Raw genomic sequence first — 16,549 nt, forward strand, 5'->3', positions numbered from 1 at the left:
CAGGTGGAGGACTCATTTGTACATTGAGTGGATATGTTGAGGACCCAAAGTCTGTGGGTCCTGGGGACAGATACTAGGCACATACATCCTGGCCCACATAGATCTCAGAAGTAAGAGCCATTTTAGAGTCAGGGAGATAGAACTCATACTAGGAGGTGGCTCTAGAGAAACTGAACGAGATGAAGCTTTAAGAGTCTTACTATAGCTGTCCCGAGGGCCCCAGGTGAGGCCGGTAGGGCTCATGTGCCAGGAGGAATTTACTATGATTAGGAAGCGAGTTTGTCTTTAGTGGTTCTTTTTGAAACACAGAATACATTTAGGTGAAGTGTTTGAAGCCTGAGGCCAGTTTACTGGGGAGTCCTAACAGAACAGCTAACCTGACCATCTGGAGGGCTTCTTCTCAACTAATGTTGCTCCTGGAGATGCTGCCAGCAGAGATGTCTTTCCTTGCATCGGAGCTCCCATGAAATGGCTGTCCCTGTAGGTCTGAGAGTTATGGGTGAGCTCTGGCCAAGGTGGGAATGTAAACTCTGGGATGTGGCTTTTCTAAGATCCTTATTCGCTCCAGTCTATTATATAAAAAATCAAAACAGCAAACCAAAACAATAACAGCAAATTTCTTACTTTGAAATACCTACTGATTTATGGTAAGTTAAAAAATTAGTAGCAGAACTTGTGCATCTTTGTGTAGTATCCTCTTTCATAATGGCATGCTCTCAGGGCCAAGATATGGGCAGGGCACCATGTTGCTGAGTAGACCACAGGATTATTGACTGTTTCACTGCGTCTCATGTGTAGCTCTGACTAGCCTGGATCTCACTGTGTAGCGCCTGCTGGCCTCAGACTTGCAGTGATGTTCCTGCTTCTGCCTCCTGAGTGCTGGGATTACAGGTGTGTGCCATGCACAGTGCCTGGCTGCTATCACTGTTTGTCTGGTGATGTCAAACATTTTTTTTTTTAATTATTAGTCAGGTGTGGTGGCACACACTTTTAATCCCAGCACTCAGGAGGCAGAGGCAGGCTGATCTCCATGAGTTTGAGGCCAGCCTGGTCTACAAAGCTAGTTCCAGGACAGCTAGGGCTATTACACAGAGGAACCCTATCTCGAAAAAGCTGAAAAAAAGTTATATGTTGTGTGTTATGTGCATGTGAGTGCAGGAGCTCTCAGAGGCCTGAAAAACAAGTTATAGGAGGTTGCAAGCTTCCTTCTATGAGTGCTAAAAGCTGAATTCAGGTCCTTAAGAAGATCAGTAAGCATCTGTGACAGCTGAGCCTTCTTTCCAGCCTTTTGAGCATCTTTTTATGTCCTTTTTTGTTTCCTTTTCTAAGTTAATAAAATATGCTTAAAATTCATATGTAGGACAGACTTCCAAGAAAAGTATTTTCAAAAATAGTGAGGACTTGGATTTCTCCCAGCACTTTAAACATTCTATAAAACTATTAAGAAGTGAATGATGTTTTCTAGGAAGCAGGATGATTGTAGAATGTGGGATTGGATTCATGTCAAGGTGTTTTCAGTCTCGGTGAGAAAGGGCCTTTGTTTGGATGGATGGTATTGCTACTCTTGGTCATGGGAAACAATAGAATTATATCCCTGCCTCACACGTTCAAAACTGCCTTGTGATTCCCTAAAAACTTGAGTTTGAAAAATACAACCAGAAAAACTTCAAGGAAGTTTTGAAGACATTATTTCTTTAAATTGTTACTTGCTTTGGAAATTTCAAATCTGCATAAAGGTAAAGACAAGTGGTGTGATGATCCCTGTTGCACAGCTAGCTGCACAGGTTAAAGTTGCTGTTGATATTTTATCTGCTCCCTGGTACCTCCAGATTTCTGAGGCAGATCTCATACCCTATCATAATGAGACTGGGAGTGTTTCTAACTGCTAAAGTAGCTTGGTTTTGTAGCTTTTGTCATTATAACAGCTAGGATAATTAATAGTAGTCCCATAAGACAAAAATGAAACATGTTGCCTATATATAGAAGAATATATTATATAAAAAGTTCATAGACAAAATATAATACATAGATAAGAGTAATAGATTAAATATTGAAACATGTATTTCATTTGTGGTAGAAAGGCCCTTTAAAAAGATCAATTAAAGAAAGTGATTTAGGAAGGGATTCAAGACAGGCCAGCTATGTGAATGGTACTCATTGGGGTAAACCAGATACCATATAATCTGGTGGCTGGGAAATGCTAATTTATGTATGGATCAGAGGCGTTTGTTTTTCAGGTTGTCCTCATTTAGTGCAATGTACCCTGGTGCTGAGATGTGGGGTGAGGGTTTTCCTTCCTGGAACACAAAGTATGTTGGTAACAGCAGCAGTTCAGGGTTGTCTCATGAAGTAAAAGTGTTGTGGTTTATTTTGGCATTTGCAATAATGGTTTTACTTGGCAGTGTGTCCAATCTCTTTTCTGCATCCTGTAAATTTACTGGGTCGATGGGCAGTAGTCTTATTCTTGCAGGGTGGGTACAGCCACCTTGTTTTCAGTGAAGAGAATAGGCAGTTGGGTCTGTCTCGGAGGAGAATGGATGGACTACTTTGTATCCATGTTATAGTGTTTTGTACGTCTGTGGAAGAGCATCTGTAATGCTGAAGGCTGGTTCTGTTGTCACTGGGCACAAAGTGGGATCATCTACCAAGGCCACCCATGCTCCCAGGGGGTGTCTTGGGCTGTGTCCTAGTGTTGGTTCTTGTGGGTCATGTGTTATGGAAAAGGATGGGCTTTACTCTGTGTGTCACTTGGGTCCCTGAGCTGCCCCTCTGTTGGTGGGTGATGGGCTCTACCATGAACAAGGGGAAACCTTGGCTGTCAGCACTTCCGGTTCTTGAAACTCTGTTGCCCTAGTGCAGCTCCAGTTGTGAAGACTTCTGTCTGTGATAAGCATCATGTGCTCACCTGTCTAAACTGTGAGGTATGGCGGTCAGAATGCAGTGTGTTGAGTGGTCGTTAGCAGAACGTTAATGGCATGTATTCACTTTACACATTTTATACACTCTGAAAAATTACAGATTATTTAGAGAAGAATCACTGACCCTGTTTTGATTTTAGTATAGTGCATGTGAAGAGATCCACTGGGCTGCTGTAGTAGTGTGAGGAGGAGGGTAAGCAGGCCCTGATGAGCAGGGGAGCAGGTATGAGGTGCAGGGGCTGAGCACTCACTCTGGGAAGGTGTGAGGAGAGGGGCCCAAGTGGTAAGTGTGAGAAGGCACAAGAAGCAAGTGTGAGGAGAGAGTGAGTAGTCACTGTGAGCAGAAGGTATAAGGAGAGGTGGCTGACTGCCTACCTGTGTCAACTGTGTCTGATCTTGGTCCCCTTCATTAAGAGACTCCACTGCTTAGCATTATACTTTAGGGGGCTTGTCCCTGGTTCTGTTGACTGACATCAGATTCGAGTTTTATAAATAAAAGAAAAGGACACTTAAAATTCTGTTTCTGTATTGTCACTTGGTGCTGTGAATATGGAAAAGCAAGTGTGAGTGGCCATTACATGGGAGAGGCAGGCGTGTGCATCTAAGGTTGGGTGGTCAGACTCCTTCCACCTAAAGCTCCTACTCTAATAGAGGCATTCAGGTGCTACTACTGCATTTGATCCTCTCCCTCTCTCCCTCCCTCTCCCTCTCTCTCCCTCTCCCCCTCTCTCTCCCTCTCCCCCTCTCTCTCTCTCCCTCTCCCTCCCTCTCTCTCTCCCTCTCCCTCCCTCTCTCTCTCCTCCCTCTCTCTCCCCCTCCCTCCCTCTCTCTCTCTCTCTCCCCCTCTCTCTCCCTCCCCCTCTCTCTCCCTCCCTCCCTCTCCTCTCCCTCCCTCCTCTTTCCCTCCCTCTCTCTCTCCTCCCTCCCTCCCTCTCCCTCTCTCTCCCCCTCCTCTCTCTCCCCTCCTCTCTCTCTTCCTCTCTTCTCTCTCCCTCTTTCTCCCTCTCTCTCCCCCTCCCTCTCCCTCCTCTCTCTCTCCCCTCCTTCCCTCTCTCTCCCTCTCTCTCCCTCCCTCCCTCCCTTTCTCCCCCTCCTTCCTCTCTCTCCTGTCTCTCTCCCCCTCCCTCCCTCCCTCCCTTTCTCCCCCTTCCCCCCCCCTCTCTCTCTCTCTGTCTGTCTCTCTCTCTCTCTCTCTCTCTCTCTCTCTCTCTCTCTCTCTCTCTCTCTGTGTATTACATTCTGGCCACAGCTTCCCTCCCATTCTCCCACCCCACCCCACTCCCTACTCCAATCCCATCCAGGAAAGGGCAAGTCTCCCATGAGTATCAATAAAATGGCATGTTGAGTTGCAGTAAGACTGTATTAGGGCTGACCAAGGTGATCCCGTATGAGGAGTAGGGTCTCAAAAGTCAGTAAAAGAGTCAGAGGCAGCCCCTGTTCCTGCTGTAAAGAGTCCCACAAGAGGACCAAGCTATATGACTGTAACATGTATGCAGAGTGCCTAGGTCAGTCCCATGCAGGCTCCCTGGATGTCTATTGGGTCTCTGCGAGCCCCTGTGAGCCCAGGTTAGTTGATTGTGTGAGCCTTCCTGTGGTGTCCTTGACCCCTCTGGCTCATACACTCCTTTCCCCTCCACTGAAGGATTTGTGAACTCCTGCCTAATGTTTGGCTATGGGTCTCTGCGTCTGTCTCCACCGGTTACCGGATGATGCCTCTCGGATGACAGTCACCAATCTGTCACAGGAGACAGCCAGTTCAGGCTACTTATCTGCTATTGCTAGGAGTCTAAGCTGGGTTCTCGCTGTAGACTCTTAGGAGATTCCCCTGCATTAGGCTTCCACCTGACCCTGAAATGCCCCCAACAGTCCCTTAGCACTCTCCCTCTCTGTGCCCCCAACCTAACCACTCGTGTTCACACCCCACCCTCCCTCAGTCCTTAGCACTCTCCCTCTCTGTGCCCCCAACCATCTCAGGGAGGTCTGAGTGTCTCCCCATGAATCCTCCTCGTTACCTAGTCCTCTGGGTCTGTGGATTGTCTTCCTTGGTCTGGGTTACCTCACTCAGGGTGTTTTTTTTCTTTTTTTCTTTTTTCCAGTTCCATCCATTTGCCTTCAAATTTCCTGGTGTCCTTGTTTTTAACAGCTCCATTGTGTAAATGTACCACATTTTCTTTTTCCATTCCTCAGTTGAGGAGCATCTAGGTTGTTTCCAGGTTCTGGCTATTACAAATAAAGCTGCTATGAACATAGTTGGACAAGTGTCCTTGTGGAATGATTGAGCATCCTTTGGGTATATACACAAGTGTGACATAGCTGGGTCTTGTTGATTAGTATCTTAAGTTTTTTCTCTATGTAAGTCACATGCCAACCTGTTGTGTTCCTACCCATGGGTACAGTCATTATTTTCTTATGTCAAATCAACATAAAAGCACTAATAGATGATTAGCATTCATCAGAACTTCAGGTCCAAAGTTCATTTAGGACCTATCTTTGAGGGTACTGGGCCTTACTGCTCTGCTCTGTTTCTAACAAACTAGCCTGGGGCTGCCCTGAATTGTGATTCTCATTCTCTTATTCTCTCTCTCTCATTCTCTCTCTCTCTCTCATTCTCTCTCTCTCATTCTCTCTTTCTCTCTCTCTATCTCTCTCTCTCTCTTCTTTTGGTTTTTTTCGAGGCAGGGTTTTTCTGTGGCTTTGGAAGCTGTCCTGGAACTAGTTCTTGTAGACCAGTGTGGTCTCAAACTCACAGAGATCTGCCTGCCTCTGCTTCCCAAGTGCTGGGATTAATGGCATGTGCCACTACCGCCTGGCTGAATTGTGTTTGTATAATGAACCCGTGCCTTACATCTTACACCCCCAGATGTCCTCCTGCCCTATACTCTTGGACCCGAGGTATCCATTTCCCTACCTCCGTGTATCTTTGGTGCTTACCTGCCCTGTATTTCTGAACCCCCAGTGTTTATCTGTCCTAACCTGTGTGCCTCTAGGTGTTCATCCAAGCCCTCTGACTATGCAGTCATTTGAGACTTTGTTCCTTGGGGCATATGTATTTGGGTCCAGTGCAGCCACATTGCTTCCTTGTGGGCATTTTTCTTTGTTTTGTTGTGGTTGTTCCTTTTGTGAGACAAGACTGACTTCAGGGCCTGGATCAGCTGCTGTTTTCATTGGTAGTATAAAATATCTGGAGAAAGCAACATAAGGAAGGTTTTTGTTTGTTTGTTTGTTTGTTTGTTTGTTTTTTGGCTTATGGGTTGAGGGAACAGACCATCCTGGCAGCAAGAGCAGTGGTAGTTGTATCTGCAGGAGCGTGAGGAGCTGGTTACACAGCACATGCAGTTAAGGCACAGAGATGGGATGTTGATGCTCCATTTCATTTGGTCATGGGATGGTGCTGCCCACATTTTTCTCCTCTAGGAAGCTTCTCGAAACTGTAACAGACACATCCAGGTTATTCTAAGTCCTACCAAGTGGCAGTCTAGATTTTCCCAGGACCCAAGCTGGACTAAGATGCTCTACCACCAGTGTTCAAAAGTGCTCTTAACCTTATTGGATTTCTGGAGTCTCACACGGGTTCTTTTTTTTTTTTTTTTTTTTTTTTTTTGGTTTTTCGAGACAGGGTTTCTCTGTGTAACAGCTTTGGCTGTCCAGAAACTCACTTTGTAGACCAGCCTGGCCTCAAACTCACAGAGATCCACCTGTCTCTGCCTCTCTGAGTGCTGGAAGGCTCACACAGATTCTTTTAAGAGGGGTCCCCAGGCTTCTGTGTCCAAGCTAGGCCTGCAGTATCGTCTTCCTGGTGTCTATCTGGGGAGACAGCCAGACTTGCTTATGGCTTGGCCAGAATAAAAGGTGGGTGAGAGAGTTAGGTGCTGGTTATGCACTTGTTGAAAACAATGTTTTTTCTTTTTCCATAGTGTGCATTTTAATAAAGAACTTGTCACTTTCCAGAATGCCCTTTAAAGGTGACACCGTTATAGGTAGGTGCTTTCCTCAATGACACAGATAACATTTTCTTAATACTGTTAATCAAGTTGCAAATAAGAGATGAACTTGTTGGGGTGGGATGAAGGATTATAGTTGAAAGGGTCACAATATTGGTACATCTTGAAATTGGGGCAAACTCCTGCCACCCTCTTCTAGAACAGACAGGGAAGTTATTCTGGACCCTTCCATTGGTGCTCTTAGCTGTAGCTCTGCCTGCCACCATTGTACCCAATCCTGGACATTGTGGTTATTCCTCTCCTGGTGTTTATTTATTACCTACATGGTTCTTATTGCTGAAACAGAGGCTCCGTATCCCTCAAGCCTACTGTACCCTGGTCTAAAGTTACTAATTTTATTTAGCTGAACAGAGTAAGCATATATCCAGTTCATTTATTGGATGTAATTGAGTTAAAGTTGTGTTTAAGTTGTCAGGGACCTAGAGAGATTGTCCAAGGGAGAGAAATGAGAAAAGATCACTTGAAGCTTGCAACAGTAAACAAAGCAAAAAGTTCCCTATCATGATGGGCAAGTCTTTCCTATGAAATTTCATAGGAAATGACATTTTTTACACAGTGATGGTAGAAGCATCACTGTAGGGGTGCTGGCTTTTAGCAGCCTGAGGTGGGCTCACTCCTGGAACTGGGTCCCTTGAACTTTTGTGCAGTGTGAAGAATGTTCACTCTAGAGTTTTTCCAGGATGCATTCGAAGGGTCACCATCTGCTCTAAGACAGAGCCAAAGATGATTGGTTGTTTTAAATGTCAGCTGACTACTCTGAGGGAGGTAAGTCATTATCTTTGCTTCTTGGGCAGATGGTTGGCAGTGGCTGATAAATGACACTCTCAGAAGCCTTCACTTTGTTTCAAGCCATTCCAGACAACAGATCAAGGTATGCTAAGCAAGATTTCTTTCTCCTGTGCAGAGAATGACAGAAATGCTGTCTGTAGTGGCCCTTTCATGCACTAACCTCACAATCCACAATACCATCATTGGGCCTGCATGATTTACACTGGTAGCCTAGAATCACTATTGGTAACCAGAAACTTTACTCTTTCTTACTACACTTTCTTTCTCTACCAGTCCCTTTCTCTATTTTGCCAGTAACAGTATGCTTAGGTCATACCTGAGTTCTGGTAGCTGTAGGTTAGGTCTCGAAAGTATTCACATGAAGGTGAGAAAAACACAAACCAGACTCTGCTTGAGCTGCTAGGGCTTATGTTCATGTCTTGGGGTGAGGTGGCCTTAGATGGCAGACCTGTGACAGTAACTGTAATTGTTGATGTTTTGGAAAGGCTCTGCTATGCCAGATGAGGAATGGAAGCACATTCATGCTTACATGAGCCCCTGCCTACCCTGTGCTGATTTCTGTGGAATTCTGGCACAGTCTTCCTGGTTAAATTTGGAGGCCTCACGGTTCATGTTGCAGAATTTTCATTTAACACTATCCATAATCAAGTCCCACTGGCTATGACCATGATACTCTTTGCTGCTCAGCTAGTGCATGTAGCATCTCTGTGATGTACTGAGGAACTCCCATCCTGATCTTTACCCAGTCCCTCCTCCGTCTCTTTCTCCTTGGTTTCGGGGTGGGATTGAATGGAAGGTTTGATTGAGCTGGAGTCATCTGTTGCAGACTGTGGAGGTGGGTAAGCAAGGAGATGTCTCATCGCCACCTCCTGGTCTGTGTGACACTGCATCTCCCTGCCTCCATCAGGGTTACTGGGCTAACACTGGTCCCTCACCCTGTCTATTCTGAATACACTTCTGTGGAGATGCCCAGGGACTTTCCCGTTCTCTAAACGAGTTCCCACTTCAAGTCCTTGTCCACAAAAACAACACGCTCAGTCCCCACATTGCTTCTGCTGTGAAGGGAAAAAATGTTTTATATTAACTGTGCCATATAAGAACACATAAAAATTGTACTGTGTGGAAGAAATAGAGTTCTTACTCTATTCTATGACTAAAGACTTCTCAGACAGATGCTTTATTCACTCAAGTCCTCTCTCTTTTAGGAGGCAGCTGTCTCGGCCCTGGCCGCCCTCTGCAGTGAATACTACATGAAGGAGCCTGGGGAGGCAGGCTCTGCCGTGGAGAGTGAGTGGGCTGCATGCTGCACCAAACGCAGGGACCCACAGTATGGAGGGGAGCTGGGTGATGTCCAGCGAGCTTGGCCTGAGTTAGCCAGTGGAAACAACCTGTCTGATCACCTTCCTGGACTTAATCTCTCGGAACCCACCCAGCTCATGCCAGGCAGCTGGGCTCTGGGAAGAGGGTTCTAATTACACAGTAACCTTCACGTGGTCTCTCCTGAGCCACTTGGGTTCAGGCCATGTTCTTAGATTCATCCAGACAGCACAGCTGCCTAAAGAGGCATCTTAATCTCTGAACAGGGAGCTTCCCTGGGACACGACTTCCTAGAGACTCTGCATAAAAATCACTTGTCCATGCAGGACTGTGGTGGTGCACACCTCTAATCCCAGTGCTTGGGAGGCAGAGGCAGGTGGACCTCTGTGAGTTCCAGGACAATCAGGGCTACAGAAAAACCCTGTCTCCAAAAACCAGCTAAACAAACAAGCAATCAAACAAACAAAAAAACCAAAACTGCCTATCTAGTAGTCTACATTTTTATGATTTTTTTTCAAAAATACTTGAATTTGATCTTCTGGCAGATACTTTTTGTGTGTGGTCTATCTATCTGTGCATTCACATTTGTGCAAATGGAGGCTAGAGGTTGCTGTTGTTGGTGTCTTCTTTAATGTTCCCTCACCTTTTTTTTTTCTTTCTTCTTCTTTTTTTTTTTTTTTTTTGGTAAGGTCTTCCACTGAACCTGGGCTCACCAGTTATGCTGCACAGTGAGCCCCAGGAATCTTCTAGTCTACCTCCCTAGTTCCGGGATTATAAGCATATGCTACCATGTCTGGCTTTTTTTACATGGTTGCTTGGGATTCAAACCCAGGTCCCCATGCCTAAACAGCAAACACTTTACTGACTGAGTTGTCTTTGGCAGACTTTCTCTTTTTGTTTTTAATCTTTATCTCTATTTTACATGTGTGAGTGTTTGCCTGCATGTATATCTGTGAATCACTTGTGTGCCTGATGCCCACAGGAGCCAGAAGAGGGTGTCAGCTCCCCTGAAACTGAAGTTAAAGATAGCAGACTTTAAACTAGTAATTTTTACAGTATTCCTCAACCATAGGCAACTTTGTACAGACAGTATCATTATATGTAGTATGTCTTTTAAAAGTAGAACAATAAGGTCACATTTTACTTTTCAAATAGAAAGTACCATGTCATGTCTATTTGAAAATAAATGGTGTTCCCACATAACCACTGTTGCTAGAGTTTCCTGCAGCTATTTGGCCACAAATAAACACACGGAGACTTATATTAAGTATAAAATAGTTGGCTGGTGGCTAGGGCTTCTTATTGGCTAGCTCTGTCTTAATTATTAATCCATAACTACTAATCTATGTATTTACAAGTGGTCTTTGCTTACCAGAGACTGCCCAGACCTGTTACTCCTTTGGCGGCCTACATGGTGACCCCTGTCTGCCTACACTTCCCAGAATTCTCCTCCTCTGGTAGCCCCGCCTATCCTTCCTGCTTGGCTACTAGCCAAACAGTGTTTTATTCATTAACCAATAAGAGAAACATACATACAGAAGGACACCCCCATCAACCACTGGTGTGTTTAAACTTGGGTATACCAAAAAGAGACTTTTTTTCACATGACTACTGAAGTGACTTTGTTCGAATGTGTGAATTGAGAGTGTTCTGCTTTTCTTCCCCTACATTTGAGGATGGATACAATGTGTTTCTAGGGTTTCAGTGAATGGGTCCTAGTGGCCAGTGATGGCCAGTGTCTGGCAAGCAGGACACAGTGATGGTATCTGCCCTCTCTGCACCTTGTTTAGCAGCACTGTAAAAAACTGAACTAGCTACCCACTTTCAAAGTCCTTCCTCTCACCCTGCTCTGAGCCCCTAGGCTTCTCAGGTTCTGTCTCTCCTTTGAGATCTTTGTTCCTGTCACTGCTGCATTCATAGCCTTGTGTGCTTGGCCAGCATGTGCCCTTACTCCTCTTGCCCCAGAATCACAGTGTCCCAAATCTTTGCTGTCAGCTTGGACCTGTATTCACTCCTTTCTTAGTGGACTCTTGTTATTAGGATGTTGTATTTACCAAAAGCATTTATATACTTAGTAAGTAAAAGTGAGAGTTCTGAAAGTGTCTGCTGTTCTTCTAACTGTGTCAAATTTATTTTCCTAATAATGAAGCCATATAGTTAAAATTTCTTATGAAAGCTAGGTTTGGTAGTGCATGTCCATGATCCCAGATAAGCTATCATAGCTCTTAATACATGGGGAGGCCACAGCATTGTGAGTTCAAAATCAGCCTGGTTTAAATAGAGGGACTTTGTCCCAAACAAACAAAAACAAAACACAGATACAAAAGAAAAAAATCTTAAGGAGCTGAGTGCTGGTGGTGCTCACCTTTAATCCCAGCACTGGGGAGGCAGAGGCAGGCGGATCTCTGTGAGTTCAAGGCTAGCCTGGTCTACAGAGTGAGTTCCAGGACAACCAGGACTGTTACATAGAGAAGCCTTGTCTAAGAAAACCAACCAATCAACCAACCAACTAACCAAATAAATAAATAAACAAATAAATGAAAATTAAAAAAAAATCTTAAGGAAACCCTAAAACCACCTTATACAATTCTTCTTATATCTTATAACTTACCTTGAAGGTATGTCTGCATCAAAACATTGTCCTGGCTTACCTGATACATCCCACTTGTATTTCTGAGGGGTACCACTAGACAGAGGCCACTTCTAAACATTTCTTACTTTCTTTTCAGCGGAGCTGATTCCACAGTACCTTGCTGAGCTCCAGAGCCCAGAGGAGATGACCCGCTGTGGTTTCTCCTCAGCCTTGGGTGCCCTCCCAAATTTCCTTCTCAGGGGTCATCTGCAGCAGGTGAGGGTACCAACAGCCCCAAGGGGGCACAGATTTCTGAAGGGCTGGCAACTAATCTGCACACCTCTGTTTGGGAAGGAATTCTCAGCATTAGCATGTGTGGCCATGAAGACAGTGACTGCTGCATCTGCAGTATGTGGGCTAACTGCTCTTGCAAGGCAGTTAGAGAGCTGCCCTCAAGTCTGTAGGATAGGAAGGCACTGTCCTAAGAAACTGCTGCCTGGATGAGAAAACAGTAGCCTCTGTGCAGAAGCTAGATCCTGAAGTGTCTTCTATTCCATCTCAAGTTACTTCCCAAATAGCAAAACCACATAGTTAAAATTCTTTAGGACATTTTATGTACCTGATGTCCTACCTTGTTTGTTGTCATGCAGGGAGGTAGGCTAGCTATGAGTGTCCTATGGGCTTCTTTTCTGCCTGTGCCTCAGAAGACTATATTATCTATTATTATTTTGCTTCCTGTTGAGATGCTATTATTCTTATTAAGGCTGTGGCTATCTGAACAGAGCAAGGTGGTTCAGGTATTACCCTCTCAGGCTTACCAGGCCCCCTCATCCATCCCCTGTAGTCTTGAAAGACCAAGAGGTATTTTTCTCTGCTGGTTGCACCACTGAAAGCCTTGAGCTGACAAGCCATTGAGTTGAGAAGCTTATTCATTTCTTCCATTTAGATTTTTTACCCCAGGTGCCATGTGGTACCCTCTGCCTCAGTATCATTTTCTCACACTGTCTCATCTACTTTGATGTGGCCTGCTGTCTCCCCATTGTCTGTCCTTCTCAGCATCCTAAATCACTTGTCCTTGTCTAAGCCCTGGGCATGCCTCCAGTTTGGCTTTGCAGACTTTACTTTCCCCACTCACATAGTCCATTAAGCTCATTTTTTTTTTTTCTTCTGTGGGTTGAAATACCAGGCTTGGTCCTTCCAGCACCCCTCCCCCAAGATGCTCTTGCTATTGTCTATCCCTGCTGCCTGCCATACAAGCTGGGATGCAATAAGACAAGCTCTTCACATTTGCTTCTATATAAATTGGTTCTCTTTCCTCCTATGGGATCAGGCAGCTTTTGATGTTGTGATAAATAGGCCTTTTACCCTGTACAAAGCTGAGTATTGCGGTTGTAATAACTGAACTCACCCTGGGGTTTTTCCACTTGAAATGTGGATAAACATTAAAGATTTTAGAACTGAGCTATTGAGCCCTGGGCCTACAAGGTGGCTCACTGAATAAAATCACTTGCTGGGCAAACCTGGTGATCCAAGTTTGATTCCCTAAAACCTGCCTAAAGGTAGAGAGAACCAATTCCACAAATTTGTCCTCTAACCTCCATGAATAGGCTATATCATATGTGATTGCACACACACACACACACACACACACACACACACACACACACACACACACGGCAGGGAGAGTAGGTGGGAGAAAATATACAAGTATTATTGCTCATTTTTGTTGGGAGCCAGAATGCCAGCTGTCCTTTGTCCAAGATGGGAATGACAGACAGGAATATCTTATAGGGATGAGGCCAGATCCATGGCAGTTGCTGGAGTCTGGGTACAGCAGAGGGGAGGCCGTGGGATGATCCCTTTTCATATGTTCTTCCAGAAGCTGCATTGGGGCCTGTTGTCTTATGTGGGAGGCATGTCCCATGAGCTGCCCTGCAAGCCACACTCTTAGCTACTGTGTCCTGTGGCTCCAGAGCCACATCTCTGAAACAGACGTGTGCTGACAGCCATGTCTGGTGGTAATACGCAGGACTTAGGATAGAGGATTCTCAAGCTGGGCTGCATATTGAGACTGTCTAAAATACGTGTTTACTTTGTAGCTGATGCTTCTTTTGGGGACTGTTTTTCCCTTAGGTTCTCACAGGTCTGAGAACAGTCACCTGTACTTCTCCCAAGGATGTAAGCTTTGCTGAGGCCAGGAGAGACAGTTTGAAGGCGATCTCAAGGTGAGCCTCTGGCATGGCAGGTGGGCATCAATAGGCACCACCAGGGTTATCTATCATGGTAGCACAGAGCAGAAATGTATAGAGATGTTGTGTTATTTCTTGTTTTCTAATGTCTTCCCCTTTAGAGCATTGTCAGGGAGTGTTTGCATCTTCACTTGAAAACCACCTCAGAAACCAAGGGACAGTGGTTTGAGGCTAGCCCTGGCAACATCGGAGGCCTTATCTCAAACCAGACACAAACAAACCAAAGCATCGTGCTGGCTTTGGGACTAGCACAGTGGCAGAGTGCTTGTTGAGAATGTACAAGGCTATGGGTTCCAGGCCCAATCCCATTAAATAAAAAAAATAGGATGGATGAAGAATTGGGGATTGTGCCTCACCTTGAGGCTGGCAAAAGGTGCAATGCCTGAATCTTGTGTCTTAGGGACTTCTGTCTGTAGATGCAGTATGTAGGGTCATGTGGTTCAGTAAGCCCATTCAGTTTTGACTTCTCGAAGCAGCATAAACCTTTTATCAGGGTGGAAGACAGAAAGAGCCAGCTACCTTGCAGACTGCAGGGGCAGCGAAGGTGACTTCACAGTGAGCAACATTCTGCACCTGCTGTGGGGAGGGTACCCTGGGCCTCTATGTCTGCCCCAGGCTCCTATGCCATGCTGAATGTTCCCCACAGCAAGGCACTTGAGGCCACTGTAATGTGAAGGATGAGCTCACAGACATGCATATTTTAATTTCAGAATTTGCCAGACAGTTGGTGTGAAAGCAGAGGGTCCTGCAGATGAAGTCATGTGTAAAGAGAACATTTCTGAAGTTTATTCTGCATTGCTGGGCTGCATGAGTGATTACACCACAGACAGCAGAGGGGATGTGGGAGCCTGGTAAGGACATTGTCTGTAGTATGAATTCTCTGTTGTCCTGTGAATGTCCTGAGACCCGGCACTTGAAACAACAGGCATTAAGTCATGGTAGAAACTGTCATAGGAGTGGCTACACTAATGTCTCAGGTGAGCAGGCCATGAACTTGTGCTTTCCTGCTCTGCTGCCCAGGCACTGGGAGTCCTTTGAGTCTGTCTGGTTGTCTTTCCTTCCTCCTCCAGTAGGGCAAGTTTCTTGCCCGGGTTGCAGAAACACCTTGTAAGGGAGAGAGAACGAGGCTGCTGCGGATGTCTGAGCCAATGGCTCTGACATGTCTCACACTCCCTCCTGCTGGCTATAGGCAATGCTGTTACGAGCTCAGAAACAGCTTGTAGAAGATGCTGCCTTGATTGCGATCCAAACATGGAGAGAGCATATTATTCCTTGTATAGAATGATTCAGACTTTGTTTATTTATAAATTATAATTTAACTTTATTTTATGTGCATTGGTGTGAAGGTATCAGATCCCCAGGAACTGGAGTTATAGACAGTTATGAGCTGCCATGTGGGTACTGGGAATTGAACTCTGGTCCTCTGGAAGAGCAGCCAGTGCTCTTAACCTCTGAGCCATCTCTCCAGCCCAGACTTTATTTTTTAACATGTTCTTTCTGCTTATTAATTTTCCCTTCTTCTCATATTGGGTACCTATCCAGTTGTTTATTCTCAAATCCTATTGTCTAGCTGGTCACCCCACTTTACAGATCATTTTGGAGATCCTCCATGTCTTCACATTCTGGAAACTCAAGAACTTGTCACATGCCCAACAGATCCTTTTTGTACAACTTTTTGTTGTTGCTTTTCTTTGGTTGTATAAATGCTGTCAGTCTGTGCTCTGCTCACCGACTCTTTATTTTTTTTCTACTATTAAGCTCATCTAATAGTTTTAATTTCATGTTACATTGATCATTAATTTGACTTTGAACTGGGTCTTTCCAGTTTGTTTGCTGGCATTTCCTCTAGTCTTCTTCATTGTAAACATAGCTTTCTCCTCCCTAGGACAACTCCCTTCAGGTTCCTCAGCTGTTATGGATTGAGTTGTCTGTGAAGATATCTGTGTAGATACAGGAAGGGCTTTCCTGTGGCTGACTTCAGTCTCATCAGAGCCTGGAGTATGGAAGCTTCGAGGGGCCCCATGGCCATTTCCCACACTGCCAGGCTCTCCCAGCACAGCTGAAGTGTGGCTACCCAGCTACAAGGCATCACCACCTGGCTGCTTTAGTGTCTCTTAGCAAGATGTCCATGAGAAATGGCTCTTTTGGTCTGACCTCAAGGGTTCCTTAGTGACAATGGTCATCTCGTCTTGCCAGATGATTTATTGAGCCTGGTTGTCTTTTTCCTTGAGAAGGATCTGTCTTCTTGGTTGTGGCATGCCATGTGGGCTGGGATGCCTTGGACATGTTTTGTTGTGCAGACCCTTCCAGAATGGGCTACTTAGAGGCTTGACAGCAGGCAGTGGCCTAAGTTGGCATTGTGAACCCAGCCCACTTGGGACTGGTGACTTGAGTCTGTGATAGATATTGGCAGGTCCTAGGTTTCTTCTCAGGCCCCTGAATTCCCAAGAGACCTGCTTGACCTGGATTCCTTCTTGTGGTTCAAAACAGAGAAATGATGAGTGTTGTCCTTGAAAGATGTGAACAGACATCTATTTACCCAGTATAGGGCACTGAAGACAGACCAAAGGAACAATTCTACCCAAGTCTTGCTTAACAAGCCCGTGGGTATAGGGCACTGAAGACAGACCAAAGGAATAATTCTACCCAAGTCTAGCTTAGCAAGCCCGTGGGTATAGGGCACTGAAGACAGACCAAAGGAAC

General features: G+C 45.3%; 2 protein-coding genes across 3 annotated transcripts in view; one reads left to right on the plus strand and one right to left on the minus strand.

The window, feature by feature from the left end:
* Positions 1 to 16,549, plus strand: part of Tbcd (tubulin folding cofactor D) — a 171,891-nt gene that overhangs the window by 137,837 nt on the left and 17,505 nt on the right. The window contains exons 24-29 of the mRNA XM_027425304.2: positions 6,833 to 6,895; positions 7,714 to 7,790; positions 8,914 to 8,995; positions 11,755 to 11,873; positions 13,731 to 13,822; positions 14,557 to 14,697. Of these exons, the coding sequence (XP_027281105.1) occupies positions 6,833 to 6,895; positions 7,714 to 7,790; positions 8,914 to 8,995; positions 11,755 to 11,873; positions 13,731 to 13,822; positions 14,557 to 14,697 (574 nt within the window). The remainder of the gene's footprint in view (positions 1 to 6,832; positions 6,896 to 7,713; positions 7,791 to 8,913; positions 8,996 to 11,754; positions 11,874 to 13,730; positions 13,823 to 14,556; positions 14,698 to 16,549) is intronic.
* Positions 1 to 16,549, minus strand: part of B3gntl1 (UDP-GlcNAc:betaGal beta-1,3-N-acetylglucosaminyltransferase like 1) — a 102,583-nt gene that overhangs the window by 3,901 nt on the left and 82,133 nt on the right. The window contains exon 13 of one of the 2 annotated variants that reach the window (XM_035448360.1): positions 5,671 to 6,346. The exons of the other annotated variant lie outside the window; for it this stretch is intronic. The gene's annotated coding sequence lies outside the window, so the exon portion shown is untranslated. Of the gene's footprint in view, positions 1 to 5,670; positions 6,347 to 16,549 lie in introns of those variants that run through there. 2 annotated transcript variants of the gene reach the window in all.

This window comes from Cricetulus griseus, chromosome 7 (assembly GCF_003668045.3).
Source record: "Cricetulus griseus strain 17A/GY chromosome 7, alternate assembly CriGri-PICRH-1.0, whole genome shotgun sequence".
NCBI classification, from domain to species: Eukaryota; Metazoa; Chordata; class Mammalia; order Rodentia; family Cricetidae; genus Cricetulus; species Cricetulus griseus.